The 17,991-nt window shown below is 45.0% G+C and overlaps 2 protein-coding genes and 1 pseudogene across 2 annotated transcripts; 2 read left to right on the top strand and 1 right to left on the bottom strand.

Moving 5' to 3' along the window:
- Positions 1-719: 719 nt before the first annotated feature.
- On the bottom strand, positions 720-10,815 carry LOC127770954 (putative wall-associated receptor kinase-like 16; annotated as a pseudogene).
- LOC127771858 (uncharacterized) lies at positions 8,199-9,567 on the top strand. Its single transcript, XM_052297797.1, has 2 exons — positions 8,199-8,320; positions 8,414-9,567. Exon 2 carries the CDS (start codon positions 8,767-8,769, stop codon positions 9,370-9,372), a length of 606 nt encoding a protein of 201 aa, XP_052153757.1. The 5' UTR covers positions 8,199-8,320; positions 8,414-8,766; the 3' UTR covers positions 9,373-9,567.
- A 5,208-nt stretch (positions 10,816-16,023) lies between the features above and the next one.
- LOC127771857 (peroxidase 4-like) lies at positions 16,024-17,779 on the top strand. Its single transcript, XM_052297796.1, has 3 exons — positions 16,024-16,317; positions 16,642-16,833; positions 16,914-17,779. Exons 1-3 carry the CDS (start codon positions 16,105-16,107, stop codon positions 17,466-17,468), a joined length of 960 nt encoding a protein of 319 aa, XP_052153756.1. The 5' UTR covers positions 16,024-16,104; the 3' UTR covers positions 17,469-17,779.
- The last annotated feature ends 212 nt before the right edge of the window (positions 17,780-17,991 follow it).

The following is a 17,991-nucleotide window of genomic DNA, read 5'->3' as shown; positions in this document are numbered from 1 at the left end:
TATTAGATGAAGATGGTATATGTGCATCAGCGATATTGTCAAGATGATGGTGAGTTAAGGAGTCTACCTAGATGCCCACACTCACATCTCAGTTGGGTTCAGATAACAGGATTTTTCGGTGAGAAAGATCAACTGGAACTTGCACTTCATATTCTCCGGAATGCAACATTTCTTAAAGCAATGGTGATAGAGACAAGTTTGAATACAGAGTCCGAGAGTGTAAATTGTTACGCGGAACGCCTCTCTCCTGATGGCTATAGTGTTGCATTGGAGTTCCTCGGAAAAGAAGACCACAATAATGCTGTCCACGTATTAGAAGCAGATGATGAGTAATCAAGAAGCAAGTGAAGTGGCGCTGGGTAAATTCTCGCAAAAATTTCGACTCGCGCGTGGACTTGGTTGGAATCCAAGGCTACCAGACTTGCGTGTGATCCGGTCACTCAGGCCATTCTCGCCCCCGACGAGTGGTGGGAAAGCCAGGAATCGGTATGACATTGTGCCTCAAAATCAGTTTGCTCATACGAGACAGCACACCAAGCACCATAGTAATGCACAAGACTATTGCATTACAGTGATGTTTAAAAGTAGGAATATTGAATTCATTTATTTTCAATTAAACGTTATATGCCGTAATTCCCAAATGACATCTAGTTGTAGTATGGCACCCTAAGTAGTAGTAATATATTCACTCAACATTTTTTTCCTCCATGAAAGCAAAATTATCTTGGAAATTCAGATGATTGAATGAACTCCTTTTCCAAGCTATATTGTCTAGTTCCTTCATAGCACTTACTTCCCTCGTACGTCTGATTTTTTAGTGTATTACTATTGCTCACTCTTGCAATCTGATGATTAAGTTGGACTTTTGACCTTTGCACATCTTCAAGTGTTGTCTCCACTTGCCTCATTGTAGGCCTTTCCTCACCTTTTAATCTTAAACATGCTTCTGCAAGCTTAGCAACCACCTTAGCATCTTCAGCACCCACCTCATTAACAATTTGAGAGTCCAGAATATCTGACAAGCGGTTGTCTCTTATGAACAACACAAAGTATGATGCCAGGCTTGTCCTTTCTGATGTTTCGGAGGAGAAAACCGGTGTTACCCTTGTCAATAGTTCAGCTAGGATGACACCGAAACTATAAACATCGCTTTTCTTAGTCAGTCGACTAGAGTAATAATATTCAGGATCTAGATAACCATAAGTGCCCTGGATGACGGTGAGTATTCCTGTCTCATCAATTGAAATTGACCTTGAAGCTCCAAAGTCCGATACTTTAGCCGTCATAGTATCAGTGAGTAGTATATTTGCAGATTTGATATCTCTATATAACACTGATATAGAAGCTGCCGAGTGAAGATATGCAATAGCCCTTGCAGTTTCTAGTGCGATTCTCAATCTATCTTTCCACTTCAAAGGATTCTCATTTTGGCCATGAAGATGAAATGAAAGAGTTCCATTCGATGTAAACTCATAAACTAATAAAGGAACTTCTGTCTCAAGGCAACAACCATATAGCTTCACCACATTCCTATGGTTAGTTTGTGAAAGTATGACAACCTCATTTATGAAATCATCAATCTCCCTTTAAACCACAATTTTTGACTTTTTGATGGCCACCACACGTTGGTCAGATAATATACCTTTGTAGACTGTGCCATGGCCACCGCCCCCAAGAATACGATTTTGATCAAATTTGTTGGTTGCCTGGTCTAATTCTTCTAAACTGAAAATCTTCGTCCTTTCAGCTATATCCTTGTTTGAAGATATTAATTGTTGAAGAAGCAGTCCATGATTCTTCTTGAAAAACTTCCGTCTCTAACTTCTTGGCTCTGCGTTGTTTGATTTTATTTGTGATTTTGGCAACACCAAGAAGTGAAAACAGTAGCCCAAAACCAGCACTAACTGCTATAATGGTTATTAAACCTGCAGAGAATAAACGTCAGGAACATAGGGTTTATAATGTATAGAATGGATCCAAATGAACTGTATTTGTACCTGGAAGGCTACAAATACAGTTCTAAAATCGAAAACTCCGCTAATAGAATCGAGCAAGTGATCGATTGCTTCTTCTTTTTTTCTTTTCTTTTTTTGCGAGGAATTGCATTTGTACATGGGAGGCTTTTGACACTTTTCTTTGCTAAGCATCGGTACGTCCCAGGCATATTGATGCATGTTCCATGACACGGATAAACATCTGGCTGCTGGCACTCATCGATATCTGAAAAGGGGAACAAATATATGGGAGTGAAAATTAAAGAATGCAATTCATGATTGGATGCCTCATGTCCAGATTCGTTATCATAGGATGAGTCTCATTCCATCTTAGGTTGCTATAGTTTGGGACGAGGTAAGTAGCTTCTATCAACTGATAGTATGATATAATTACATGTTCTATATAATTATATCAAGTGATACTATATATGGTGGTGTTCGAATCTGATGTGGATTAAGATTAAATATGGGCACGAAAAACGAGAAAGCTATTAGCGCATAATTAATTAAGTTTAATTATTACAAATTTAACAAATAGATATATTTGATTTTTTAAGCAACTTCTATATAGAAAGTTTTCGCACCAAATGCGTCTTTAGTAGTTTAAAAAACGTGCTAATGAAAAGGTTAATTTTACCATCCTTGAGAAGTTACTAGAGGTACCATATTTTTCTAGTGTAAAATTTGATACCTTTAGGTGCTAAGTACATCAAGGTACCAAAAATTTTAGTGTAAAATTTAGGTACCTTAAGGTATTTTTTTCAAGGACCGTAAAATTCCTCTAATGAAAAACGAGATAAAATCTCTAACTTCATGAGAAAAGAACGGGCCATATGTATAACTTTTCTTTTACATGAAAATTGGAGCCTTCGTTGCAACAAACACAATAAAGCAGGAAAGAAAAAAATACCTCGGCATCCATCACGGATGTAAGGATTGCCTTCGTATCCTTGGGAACAGTTGCACCGTCTTCGGTCGTAGTTTAGATCGTTGTAATAGCTTGAACTATGCAAGCTTAGGCATCTAAAGTCGGTAGTATTGGGCCCAACTGACAACGGCAGGTATGGCTCCATCACGGATCAAATCCAGCCACCATTCCAGCACCACCGGAACACTCTCGACCGTGAACGGCAGCCAATTGGTGAAGTTGTACAACATGGCATTCTCATTCGGCTGAACCAGCCCTGCTCAGCTACGAACGCAGCTGCCCATGTCGTCGATGTCGAGGCACCCATGGAATTTCGGTCTATCAGAGACGTGACCTGGATCGTGTACGAGTGGACACCCCTCCCAACGGACGTACGGCAGCGCGCGAGCATCGAGGGGCCTGCGAAATTTTGCCATCCATCTATACATGTGGCGGTGCAGCTGCTGCCCTCGGCGATATTGCCGTACGGGGTAAGGTCGGCCACGATGTTGCAGCCGAAGGCAACCAGCCAGTTATACGCGGAGGACACCCTGTGAACGGCCCGTCGGCCGGTAGGTCGGACCGTGACGACGAGGCATTAGACGACGAGGAGGAGGAGCCGGCAATAGATGACTGCGAAAGCTTGCTGCGGACGCGTACCGTGCCGTCCGGCAAGGAGATGTTGAGCACTTGGACGACGGTGCCGTTGTCTGTGGCCATGAACAGCTTGGGCGGCGTCTGGTGGTGGTGCGCCTCGTCGTCGCATGTGAGGTTGAAGCCATGGTAGGAGCACCCGTCGCCGATGCCGAAAGGGTACGGCACTTGTATGCCGCCGCAGCTTTCCGGGCAACCAGGCAGGGCTATCGGGGTCGGGGCTGCTGCTGACAGTGTCGTCGTCGTCACCAGAAGCTGAAACACGACTGCTCCAATCGTCGCTAAAGACGGCATGCAAGTTATCTCTATACTACAGTACTACTAGGCTAGTAGAGCAGCCTCCTCTATTCAGTCCGTTACAGCAGCTGATGAGGAATATATATAGCAAAGGTTTTTATCCTGATCTCATATGCTTCGAAGTCCAGTCAACGCCTCCCACACTAGTGACTAGGGCCTTTTTTTTAGTTCGCGAAAAAAAATTTAGATGCCACATCAAACATTTAATTTGACCGGATATCGGAAAGGGTTTTCGAACACGAATGAAAAAACTAATTTCATAACTCACCTGAAAATCACGAGACGAATTTATTAAGCCTAATTAATCCGTCATGCGGATTGGTGGTGTGGGTTTGGACAGAGAATCGCGGGCGAAAGCCTTGCCGAGCCATTTGGCCGACTGACAACGATGACGCCGCGTTCCCCTCCTTGGAGGCGTTGTTTTAGCATACCCCTTTCTTTTCCCTACCATATTTTCCGGGTGAAAACCTTGCTTCGATTCCGAACGAGCGGTGGCGGCGATCCACATCTCATCCTCCTTGGGGGCACCGCTTTGGAGAAACCTCTTCGTGCAAGGATATTGTCATTGGTCTATGCATTAGCTTCGAACTTCAGTCCTAGGCTTTGACGAGGCCTTCTAGCTCCACATTTTGTTTGCTTTTCTCAGTTTGGGTCCTTTATTCTCTTGTTTGGTGTGTTCAACTTGTCTTGAACTATACTCTCTTCTGGAGTGGATCTTTGTAATAATTGACTGTAGTTCTTTTTGAGCAAAGGCCGGAATATTATATTTCATTATCTAAAAAAAATAATCCGTCATTACGCCATTGCCAACTCAATGACTAGGATAGTGTTCATAGCATTAAATAAGCTATCACCTAGGATGCAAAATAATGTGGCAAGTGAATAAATGAGAAAAGAGAAGGAAACCAAATCTTACATGAAACATGGTTTCTACACAACATTCAAGACAACATGTGAGATAGGTAGCATTAAATTTAAGTATATAGCAAAGTAGTGTTTGCATTGGAAGAGTAGCGTCTAGTACTGGTTTCTTGATGATGTGGAGTTTATGAAAACTATATTTAATATCTTGGGTTGGGAATGGCCTTAGCACATGTGGGTTATTGTAGCACTTATGACTAATCATAGAATAATTAGACTCAAAAGATTCCTCTCGTGATTTTCATGCAAACTGTGCAATTAGTTTTTTATTTTATCTATATTTAACGGTCCAGCATGTATCTAAAGATTCAATGTGATGTTTTTGGGAAAAAAAATTTAGAAACTAAACAAGGCCTGAATCGATGCGACTGATGATGTACCATTGACAAAAGTATATACTCCCTCCGTTCTAAAATATAAGAGATTTTAGACGGATGAGATATTTTCTAGTACCACGTCATAAACTAGAAAAATATCTCATCTATCCAAAATCTTTTAAATTTGAGACGGTGAGAATAGATGGACACGAACGCGCAGCGCACAGACAGGTACAATTGACGTACTCCATCCGTTTTCAAATACAAGCATTTTATATATAATATAAAATTTTTGGTCACTGATTCCAACATATAAAATTCTTTTATTCTAAACAATTTAGAATTGAAACAATTGTAAAAAAAAGCTTAGAAAGGGAATTGAAACAATTTAGAATCTACTAAAATTTAGCCAATTAACCTTTAAATTTTAAGCTTTGCTAAACAAACTAAAGATGCTTATATTTAATAATATTGGGAATAAGGCCATGTTTAGTTCCTATACAAAAATTTTTACACCATATCACATCGAACGTTTAAACACCTATATGAAGTATTAAATATAGGCTAAAAAAATAAATAATTGCACAGATTGCGACTAATTTGCGAGACGAATCTTTTGAGCCTAATTGCTCCATGATTTGATAATGTGGTACTACAGTAAACATTTGTTAATGGCGGATTAATTATGCTTAATAAATTTGTCTCGCGGTTTACCGACGGAATCTGTAATTAGGCCCTGTTTAGTTCCAAAGTTTTTTTTTCCAAACTTTCATACACACATAACTTTTCAGTTGCATCATTTCAATTTCAACCAAACTTCCAAACTTCAGTATGAACTAAATACAGCCTTAGTTTTTTATTAGTGTCCAAACACCCTATACAACACTATATAATATTCGATATAACACTACAAAACTTTGCAACCTAGATATAAATGCACGCCACGACCAGTCAATATCTTGGAATCTGTGGTCAATCATGCATTCATGCCGCTCGTCGTACGGTACTCTCGTCGTCCACTCGTCTCCGCTCATCAGCTCAGCTCACAGCCTCACAGGCTCGCTCCCGTGATTGCCTGGAAAGAACAACAAAGAGGCTGTGTTTGGAACTCTAGGTTCCTAACCCTCTCTCTCATTTTTCGCACGTACGCTTCTCAAACAGTTAAACAGTGTATTTTTTACAAAAGAATTATATACAAAAATTGCTTAAAAATTATATTGATTTATTTTTTTAAAAAATAGCTAATACTTAATTAATCACGCGCTAATGTATTGTTTCGTTTTTCGTACGCACTGTTTCTGCTGGAACGAGCACCAGCGCACTTTTTTTCTTCTAATATATTGACGTGCAATCTTTTTATGCGTTCGCGAAAAAAAAAAGCACCAGCGAACACAGCCTTAACTTTTCTTCACTTTAATCTAATAACCATTTAAAAGTGATTGGCTTTTGGAAAACAAAAGGAAGGAAGCATATACGGGGATAAGTCCATTTTACACCCCTTAACTCTTCATTTTGTTTCAAATTCATCCTCAAACTCCCGAACCAAGCATTTAACACCGTCCAACTATCGATACTTGGTAAATTACATTTCTGAGCGGTTTATAGGCTAGTTTTGGTACCGTAGGATGCCACATATCAGGGACTCAGGGCTAACTTTCTTCTCTTCTCTTCTTACTCTCTCGCACGGGCGCACCTGGTAGGCGCATTGCCTCGGTGAACTCGCATGGCGTGTGCCAATGAGCGGCCGCTCACCACCGGCATGGAGGAATGGCCCCCCTACTCCTCCCCGAGATCGAGGCGCTCATGGAGGTGGAGCTCGATGGAGACGGTGCACTAGGGTGCTCGGCATAGGTGCGGGAAGCAGATCTTGAGTAACGGAACTTCATCAGAGCCGCACCCACGTGGCAAGGAGGAGAGGATCGAAGCCACTGCCCACATAAGTGATTTTTTTTATTTTTTTAATTCTATTAATAAACCTTTAAAAATATTTCTCAAAACTGAATCTCACTGTTTAGTCTTTGATCCAAACATAATGGAACATAATGGAGGGGGAAATAAATGCACGACACGTCGATCATGCGTGAACTGTGGTCAAATCAGGCATTCATGCCGTAAGGGCTGTTGGTCAAATCAGGCATTCGCGCACGGTACTCTCGCCGTCGACTCGTCTCCGCTCACCAGCTCAGCTGAAAGGCTCACTGTCGCGATTGCCGGGAAAGAATAATACAAAGACTAATAGCCCCATTGATTGACTTAAAGCAAAAGCTAAAATTTATATTTTTAAATCTAATTTTAAAGTTAAATTTAAGATATTTTCAACGTAATTTTTTTTATATTGGCTTTTAAATCACTAAACAGATATATAAAGTTGTACTTATAAATTAATTTATATTCCATAAAAAACCATTTTGACTTATTAGGAAATATGAGCGATCGATAATACTCTAACTTTTCTTCACTCTAGTCTAATAACCATTTAGAAAGTGATGGTGGGTCAAAGTTTTGAAAGTCATAATTGGTAGTTTTTGGAAGGAAAAAGTACACCCAAGGTCCCTCAACTTGTCATCGAATTACAAAATCGTCCTCCAACCACAAAACCGGATACAACACATCCCCCAACTTACAAAACCAGTGCAAACTAGATCCTTCGGTGGTTTTGACCCTGGTTTTGTCCGACATGGCAGCTGAGTCAGCGTGGAACCCACGTGGGCCCCACGTGTCAGCACCATCTTCCTCTCTCCCTTTCCTCCACAGTTCGGCTCGGCAGTGGGCAGGGGCGCAGGGCAGCAGACCGGTGGGGGAGGCGGGAGACCGGCGACGGGCGACGAGGCGGCGGCGGCGCGGCACGGCCTCCCGCGCCCGCCCTCCCACGCCGCCGCCACCGGGGGAGGAGCTTGGCGCGGCCGTCGGGGGCGGAACGGGGCTCGGCCGGCGGGGCGGAGCTGGGCGCGGGCAGCAGCTGCTGCATTTCCGCTGCCGCCGCCGGCCGTTGTATAGCTACCGCCGCCCACCATTCTTGCTGCCGTCGCCCACCGTTTCGCCACCGCCGCTCGACGCCGCGCCACCCCCTTCGGCCACGTGTCGCCACCACCATCGCCGGCCACCATCGCCATCCAATCGGTGCTGGGCATCGTGCCACTGGGCGTCGGCGTCATGTTCAGCCTTCTCTTCGTCGTCTTCCCCACCACTCGCCATGGCATCGGATATCCAGTCACCAACGCTACTACTTAGTTACATCATCTCTCATGCTCCGTCATTTGCTGCTTTTTGCATTGATCAAAGTATCAATTACTTCCTATTTAGTATAATTACTTCCTATTCAGGAAGGCGCGTTGCGGCGGCGAGAGAATGCTGGGACTGTACGCCATGTCAATACAACGCGTCGGTGGATTTCTATTGGTCGCCGTTGCAGGTGGAGTCCAACTCCGACCACCCGCTGCGCCACCGCATCGCCGACCGGATCGTCTGCGCCGCCTCCATCAACAAGCCCGCCGCCCACTGGACCCACGCCGACGTCTTCGTCTTTTTACTTCTACCTCTGGTGGCAACGCCCCGCCATTGAAGTCCTGTGAGTTTTAGCTAGTAGTAGCAAGCTTGCACGCATGGACATGGATGCAGTTGATCTCGCTGACGGACCCATCTCGCCGCCGCCTCAGCCGCCGAAGAAGAGGACGCCATGACGATGCAGTACAAGCTAGCCAATCCAATCGTCGGCGTTGTTGTCGTCGACTCGTCGTGGGCGAAAGACGGCGCCGCTGCACGGACGACCGTTCGTGTCGTCGCTGAGCAGCTGCAGTGCGCCGCGGCAGTCCTCGGCGACGTACGGCTGATGTCGCTATTCCTCCGGGCGAGGGGAGTTTGGGTCACACGACGACGCCATTGCCGGCTACGCGCGCGCACATTTGGCTCTCCCCTCACTCTTCCTCCAGATCCGCTCGGCGCAGTTGACGAGCGTGACAGGCGGCGGATCGGGCGAGAGCGGCGGCGGGCGAAGCAGGCAGGTGTGGCGGGCGAGAGCAGCTATGGCAGGCGAGCGCGGTGGCGGTGGGCGAGCGCGGCGGCGGCTGCTGGTGGCGCCCCGTCGCCGCCCAAATCCGGCGGCGCCCGCCCCCTGCTCCGCTTCGGCCGCCGCCCCTGCTTCGCCCGCGCGCCCGTCTCGGCCCGTCGCGGCGTCGCCTACCCGCTGAAGAAGACAAGAGAAAAAGGGAATAAAGAAGAGATGACGTGGCATCCTGACATGTGGGGCTCACGTGGTTCCCATGCTGACTCAGCCGCCATATAGGATAAAACCGGGATCAAAACCACCAAAGGATGTAAAGTGAACGGTTTTCACAATGTTCATAACTTGAGGGATGTCATATATTTTTTCGGTTGGGGGACGATTTTGTAACTCGATGACAAGTTGAGGGACCCTTGGTGTACTTTTTCCTTTTTGGAAAACAAAACGAAGGAAGTATGCATGAGGTTTTTGGGCCCTGGCGAGGAATAAGTAATTAAAGTTTTTCTTTCATAAGGGACCAAAATCCAGTAGCTCGTATTTCCCAGTTTAAACCAGCTGGTTAAGCAAAGGCCCAGCCCACGTAAGCTTATCTGGATGGGCCAAAGTCCCAGCTTATTCACAATCTGGCCCATCCACACATGGACCACAATCTGGTCCATCAAAAGAGTAACTATAGTACACAACAGTTTTTTGGTTGAAAAACTTTCAGATTGTATATTTAACTAACTAATCGTCGGGTAATTAATCGCTGAACTGTAGTCTGTACATACCTTGGCATCCATTGGCTAGGTAAGGGTTTCCCTCGTATCCTTTGGAGCAATTGCACCGTGCTCGGCCGTAAAGGTTCCCGTCAACAGCGTCGTCGATGGCGCTGTGCACGCTGACACATCGCGTCCATTGAGAGACCCTGGTGTCGTACCAGAACATGTCCTGATCGCGGTCCATGTCCAGCGACCACTCCAGCACCGTCGGGACCGCCGTCGAGTCGGCCAGCTTCCGCGGGTCAGCGACGAAGCCGAGCTGCAGGGAGCGTTGCTCGCCGGCGAACCACTCGCCGTCGGCGATGAACGCCGCCCCGTACGACCCCACGGTGACCGACCTCTGGGTCAGGTCGTTGAGGTGGACGCCGTAGGACGGGAGGCCCCTCGCCACCGGCGTCTGGCAGCAGCCGAAGCCGGAGCAGCTTGAGGCGGCGGCGGCGTCCCTCGGCAGCGCGGATCGGACCACGCACAGCGCGGCGCAGACGCTCATGTAGTCGTCGTCGTCGTTGGCGAGGAGGTTGGCGAGGAGGTTGCAGCCCATGGCGACGAACCGGTTGTGCCTGGTCGACACCGCCAGGGAGCCATTTGCCGGCAGGCCGGCCGGCCACGAGCCGTCGAGCTGCCGCGGCAGCGACGACGAGGAGCCCGTGCCCAGCATCCTGGTGGCGACTCTCACCGTGCCGGACGGCAGGGAGATGTCGATCACTTCCACGCCGTTTCTTGCGAAACGCAGCTTCGGTGGTGCAGCAGGGTGCGTCGCGACGAGCTCGAAGCCATCGCGGAAGCAGCCGTGGCCAATGCCGAAAGGGTAAGGGACGGTGACGTTGCCGCAGGTCTCGGGGCAGCCAGGCAAGGCTACCGGCGCGGCCAATGCTGTCACTACGAGATGAAACAGCAGAGCCCCAACAACAACAACAACCATGGTGCCAATCTTTGCAGGGCATGAGGAGGAAAGCTGCTTCATCTTGCTCTTGCAGAGATCGAGCTAGCTATTCGATTCGGTATTTGGTGTCTTTGCGTGGAGAAATACCTCTTCATATATAACCATGATATCATTAAACAGCCAGATGAACGAGAAACCTCGTACTGAACTTGTCTGAAATTGTTCTGTTTTGTTTAATCTTTCGAAGAGTTTTGGGCGCAGGTGCGTGTCCCATGTGAGATAAAGATAAGAGGGTAACATCATAAGATGGTTGACCTATATTCATTTTTCAAATGAGATGTTATAAAAAATAAACTTGAAAGGGTATCTGGGGAATTCATTAATATTAATTAGTTGGCTTCACGGTTTAGATTAGCAAATGATCTGGATGCCTTCCATTTCCCCTGGAATGGACAGACGACACGACCATTACACGACGTGCTGGTAGTGGTGCTGCTGTGCTGATCAGGATATGCTAGCTTTTTTTTGTTTTCGGGATATGGTAGCTTATTTGAGCAGCGTATGATATTCCAAAATAGTCCCACTTAGCGCTGACTTGCTGTAGTAAATAAGTAAGGTTTCGGTTCGAAGTCAAGTCGCCGGCGATGATGTGCCGAAATTTGATCGGCCGCTAATTTCAGAAATTCGATTCCCTGGTTGAAGATAGACAAAGACGGCACGTATAACTTGCAAGCAAGACATAAATCACTTTGGACTAAAAGGTCAAGAAAATCAAAAGAAATCGCTTTGGGCTTGGTGTTGGCGTCATTTTTTAAAAAATTTATTTTTTAACACAAGGCAAGAAGATTGCCTTAGAGCAAGTATTATAAGGGCTCATGTGTTGTCCCTAAAAATATCACATAAGATTGGTTGAAGAAAGAAAAAGACAACATGTATAACTGGAAAAATATATAGTGCAAACCACAAATATAGTGAAAACATGAAAATTTATCGAAAAATAAACGTCAGATATTCGTCCACGTCACCCTGAGTAAAAAATTTTCTCTCACAAGTAAATTTGTGAGTAAAAGTTTTACTCATGATAACGTAGACAAATCTGATACGTTTTTTTTTAATCCAACGATAGTTTTCAGGTTTTAACTATGTAATTTCCACCACATATATTCCATGTATAACTTGCAAGCAAGACACAAAATCGCTTTGGCTAAAAGGTCAATAAAGTAAATAAGAAATCGCTTTGGGCTTGGTGTTGGCGTCATTCTTTTAAAATTTTTTTTTTTAACAGAAGGCAAGAAAGATTGCCTTTATATGGTGCTGGCGTCTTGGGCTTGGTACAAAGTAGGCTCGCCTTTTGTGTTTGGGGCCGGAAATTAAAGTACTCTCTAGCTTGGTACATGAAGGGTTAGGCCGAGCCTCGTACTTCTCAGGCCTTTGTGGCTTTGTGGGCTTGGTACATTTGTTGCTTCTGCGGCGTCTGGCAGCAGCCGAAGCCGGAGCGGTCCACGGCAGTGCGGAGCGGACGACGCAGCGCGCGCCGGCGCAGACGCTGATGTAGTCGCCGTTCAATCGGTGCGTACGCGCCGACGAGAGGTTGGCGATGTCATTTGCCCTTGTAGATGTTCCAAAATAGAATATCACGTCAAGTTTTACCAAATATCACAAGAAATTAGGAGAACTATATTTTTTAGCCACTTAAAATATATTATATTATTAAAACATAAAAAAGGGAATTATGTTACTTTTATTATTTTTAAACTATCAGTGTTAGTATGGCATACCCCGTTTGCCTGCACTTGCTATCACCTAGAATATCGCATTTATATCCTTATATAGAAAGATATTCCTGAGGATGATATAGACAAGGGGAGGGGCATCGGATCAATAAGACTTACACCTGGCTACATCGGGAGGAAACCCTTCTGCTAGCCGCTGACTACAATTTGCCGCTTGGTCTGTCAAGATTAGTTTGGTACGCTAGACTAGCTAACTTGCACCTCTTTTCTACTCGGTGTGAGATACACCAGATCAATACATATAAACACAACACAAGTAAGGCTATTATCTACATTAAGAGTTTGAACCTATATAAACTGCTATCTTTATTACCTATACTTGAATATATATCACTCGTACCCTACGTCTCTAAATACTGTGATCGGGTATAAACCATCGACAAATCCATTTCACGGTGAAAGTTACGTGCATTTCTATTTAATGCTTTTAAAATACTGAAAACAATGCCATATTTATGTGTGGCCAAGAAACAGTTCCTTGAAATATTTTATTTTTAAGCTGCACATATAAACCTTTGAAACTAATGGGATTGATGGGATCAAACCATCGCTCGCGGAACATCTTTTGAACAACGACCAACGTGCAGTCGTGCAGATGTTACCGCCACTACGTTTTGCAGTCCTAGTACACTCCATCTGTGATGCACACATGCTACTGTACTAGTCTACTGCTCTATCAATCCAAAATATATTATATTGTTAATTTTTATAATATATGATCATTCATCTAATTCAAAAATTCAGTATAAATATAAGTTTTTTAGCTGATAAAACAAGCCATAACAAAATAGATCACATATATTTTACACATATATTTTTTTAATAAAATATATGTGAAAAAGTCAAATAACGTCACGCATTTTGGAGCGCGAGGCACTTTTGGTCGGCCGGTTCCTGCATGCGTCGCCAGTAGTGGCAGAGTGGCTGAGTGACTGTTTTTGAGTGACTCTTTTGTTGCTTCGAGGGGGCGTCCCTTGTTATTTACATGTCACTTGAATACTTAAGAAAAAAATTTGAAAAAAATAGAAAAATATTAACATTTGATATATCACTTCACAAACATATAAGTTCAAATTCAAATTTTACATCTCACAACGAAAAAACAAATTAAACTACATGTAGTTAACGTATATTCAGAGTCGAATTTGTTTTTTTCGTTGTAAGATGTGAAAGTTGAATTTAAATCACATATTAATACATCTTCACAATTTTTTAAAATATTTTCATAACTATTTAAGTGATATACAAGCAACAAGAGGACATATTAAAATCGACTCACCAGATAGGCCTCTTTGTTGTGAGAGATCAAATAATAAGTGCGTAGAAATGTAGCGTTGGCCACTGTAGAGTAGAGCGAGCTCACCAACCCATTTAGCTCATCTTTCAGTGCTCTATCCACGTTTTCCACAATCATCCAAGCGACGGTAAAAGGTATCTGTAATTCTGCAGTGGTAATAAAAGTCATCTTGTTTTCTTCATCAGTAACTCATTTACCTCAACGGCGACTCTCGTTCTGATTCAGTGAATTTCAGCTCCAACTTGGCTGTTAAAACAGTGGCAGTTTTACCGCCCTTTGGTACTCCGTTTGACATGTAAGCTCTCAATCAGATGCAACTAGTTCAGTGCTTCACAAAACTACCTTTGGTACTCCGTTTGACATGTAAGCTCTCAATCAGATGCAACTAGTTCAGTGCTTCACAAAACTAGTAGTAGTAGTAGGTACAAACTCTTATCCGGATCAAGTTTACCATCGCTACTCGCTAGCCGAACAGAGTCCCCAAACTAATCAAACAGTTTCACTGTTTCAGTGCAAAAGCAGTCAGAATTGTGCATGAGAATTAAAGGGGTCCAGCACTCCAGCCTCCAAGTGATTTGGCCACTGCCTGCTCTTTTTACAACTTGCACGTAGTAGAAGAACATTAAAGTTCTCTCATCAGAATCAATCAGTCGCCACTGCCTATAGACTAGCATAAACACCGGACGCTGTCGTGATCATGCGCCATGGAAGCATGCACGTCGATTGCAGCAGTGGAGCTGACCGGCCTCGTGCTGTTTACTAGTCTTGGAACTCCAGGCCAAAGTTCGGCAAGTGCATGTGCCATTACAGACTGAAGCGCCGTGATCAGTGCCAGAATAGTTTTCCATCAAGACTTTGCAACCGCCTAATCCAATATTTAACTGAATTTCAGTTTAACCAGATTTGATTCCATGGACGATAGTGCTCCTCTGCCTAGTACTTAAATGTGGATTAAAAAAGGATACAGTGACGCAGAAATGGTTTCAATTTCAGATGAAAGTGTCTGGTTTAGTGGTTATCTGCATCTCCTTCATGGGTTCTCCTCTAGTTAGGCTGCTACTACTATCACCTATCAGTACCATTGTATCAGAGTTCAGTAAACATTTAAGTGAAACAGGTTTCAGTTTCCAAAATAATGTTCAAAAAAAATTTCAGATGGAATAAGTGAAGGCAAAAAAATGGCATTGGAATTACAGACAGACACAAAGTTTGGGAGATCCGAAGCCATGCATAGAGTATTGTGAAACAACTATGAGCTTTGCTTTGCTTATAGCTCATGTTTAATTGGAGTATTTACTCCACACTCCAAGCAAACATGCAGCATGCCTAATTTGTTGACATCGGTCAGACTCGCTACGACGAACGGCACTGCTGTTCACACCTGAGTTAAGGACTAGCAGATGGAGATTTAGGTCTCATAATTTTGTAAATTATCGCCTTATTGGTTTCTGAAGTCGCAAAGTCGCACGTTAAACCCCATTTTGCAAACCTGGACCCGCATATGTGGGTTGCACCTTTTGAAACCACGACCAAAGTTGGACTAGAGAAATGCAACTATGCAAGTGGCTGGATCTTGCTTGATTCTGATCTACTAGATACCAGGCAACAAGGGAGTAGCAGCAGCATGATTGTCTCAATTATCACCATGAATAATCATGTACGTACGTATGACCAATACAGCCTTTTCAAACCTGTTGTTCCGCATAGTAGGTCAGTAGTACAATTGTGAACTTCTCAAATTCAAGGCATATCTTCGTCTGCTCTGCCATGGCTATAAAACTTATTTAGTTATGTTTAGTTGTTTTTTCTTGTTATACAGAATTATACAAAGTGAATTTGGCATGTACTGAACTTCCTTAGTGCTAGTCTGCTAGACATGTGGAACTAAGCTACATAACAGTGTAAAGTTTTATATTTTTGTGTATGATAGTCACGCCAGGTAAAAAGTGCAAGTATGTTGCAGATCGTAGCAGCATTCTGCATGTAAACTAAGCTTTCATCACACTTCTCATTCCGTGCTTTCTGGTTGTAGTCCACTGAGTTAAAAACAATGGAAGACAAGGAAAGCCGACGCACTCGACAATATCCAATCGGTAGCTTGACAGAAACTGACAGATTGGAGAAGCATGCAGTAACCTCATCAGCACTAGCCTATAAATCCCGCGGCTCATGTAGCTCTCCTTGCATTGCAGAGTTCAGTGTAACAAAGACACTGAAGCTACAGCCTACAGAGAGAGAGTATCTGGATACTTAATTGTGTGCTTAGCTTGCGGTTAAGCAATGGCTTATTCCAGGCAAATCTTCGTCTGCTCTGCCATGGCTGCGTTGCTCTTCTCTGCTGTTGTTTCGGCGCAGCTCTCCACTGATTTCTACGACGAGACATGCCCCGACGCGCTCGACATCATCGAATCTGCCGTCAGAGACGCCGTTTCCAAGGAGTCCCGCATGGGAGCTTCGCTGCTGCGCCTCCATTTCCACGACTGCTTTGTCAATGCAAGTCTCACACAACTCACCCTTTTAAGTTCAGTTTTCCTTCTCGTTTTCTAGTCCGACCTTTGAAGTAGATGTTTCAATTTCGAAATTCGCTAGTCGCTACAGTTTACTTACTTAGTTACTAGTCGCCAAACATTTTATATTCAGATTTTTCCCGTGTTCATAAATCATAATAGATATAATTCAGAAGTTCAGAGTGGATGCTGACGGGTCAGTTAAGCAAGTGGTGTGCATGCAGAAAGCGCGCGAAAAGTCTACTTAAAAGTTAACCTTTTCAAATTCGAAGGACTAACCATTGACCTCAAAAACGGCGCGCGCGTGCAGGGGTGTGACGGGTCAGTGCTGCTCGACGACACGGCGGCCATCACCGGCGAGAAGAACGCGAAGCCGAACAAGAACTCCCTCCGCGGCTTCGAGGTCGTCGACGACATCAAGTCGCAGCTCGAGGACGCCTGCGAGCAGGTCGTCTCCTGCGCCGACATCCTCGCCGTCGCCGCCCGCGACTCCGTCGTCGCCGTAAGCACCAGACCGGCGGATCACCACTCCGATCCCTGTATTTTTGATGAATTGATCGGGAACGAACGAACTGTGTGCAGCTGGGCGGGCCGACGTGGGACGTCGAGCTGGGCCGGCGAGACGGGACGACGGCGAGCCTGGACGCGGCGAACAACGACCTCCCGCCGCCGACGTCCGACCTCGCCGACCTGATCAAGTCCTTCTCCGACAAGGGCCTGACGGCGAGCGACATGATCGCGCTGTCGGGCGCGCACACCATCGGGCAAGCCAGGTGCACCAACTTTCGCGGCCGCCTCTACAACGAGACCAACCTCGACGCCACCCTCGCCACCTCGCTGAAGCCGAGTTGCCCCAACCCCACCGGCGGCGACGACAACACGGCGCCGCTCGACCCGGCCACCTCCTACGTGTTCGACAACTTCTACTACAGGAACCTGCTGAGGAACAAGGGCCTTCTGCACTCGGACCAGCAGCTGTTCAGCGGCGGCTCCGCCGACGCGCAGACCACCGCCTACGCCACCGACATGGCCGGCTTCTTCGACGACTTCCGTGGCGCCATGGTGAAGATGGGCGGCATCGGCGTCGTCACCGGCTCCGGTGGCCAGGTCAGGGTTAACTGCAGGAAGGTCAATTAAAGTGGTTGATACCGTGATCAGTGTTAATGTGGTTGGTTAGTGTCAGGTTTCTTAATACCGTGATCAGTGTTAATGTGGTTTGTACAAGTGTTCTTCTTTCCTTCAGCGATGTAGTCTGCTTCGAACGGTTGTAGCACTACTATACGCAAAAATAATCTGATGAAGGAACAAAGACTGGTTCCTACTGAAAAATCGTGTTGCACAAGACCTTGTTTTACTGGAATTATTATGTTTGTAATCAAATAGAGATAACTAGAAATGAGATGACACAGTTGCATGGGAATGGGAATCACTAATTAGTACTGTCAAAATTGCAGATTACAAATTGAATATCCTACATGTACGTGTTAAAACGGCTCGGTGTCGATTTGGGCCCTATCAGGCTATTAAATTAGGCGGCCCATCTCACCTTCGCCATCTTCTTACTACTTGGGCCGTAATTAATGGGCCGCACTGGATTCTGCAAGAAATGGCGATCCAAGAGGGTTCGGAGAAGAAAACTCCGAGTCTCCGACCCCTCCTG

Source organism: Oryza glaberrima, chromosome 4, assembly GCF_000147395.1.
Source record: "Oryza glaberrima chromosome 4, OglaRS2, whole genome shotgun sequence".
Taxonomy (NCBI): Eukaryota; Viridiplantae; Streptophyta; class Magnoliopsida; order Poales; family Poaceae; genus Oryza; species Oryza glaberrima.
The sequence above is the reverse complement of the archived record's forward strand: the minus strand, read 5'-3'. Positions and strand labels throughout refer to the sequence as shown.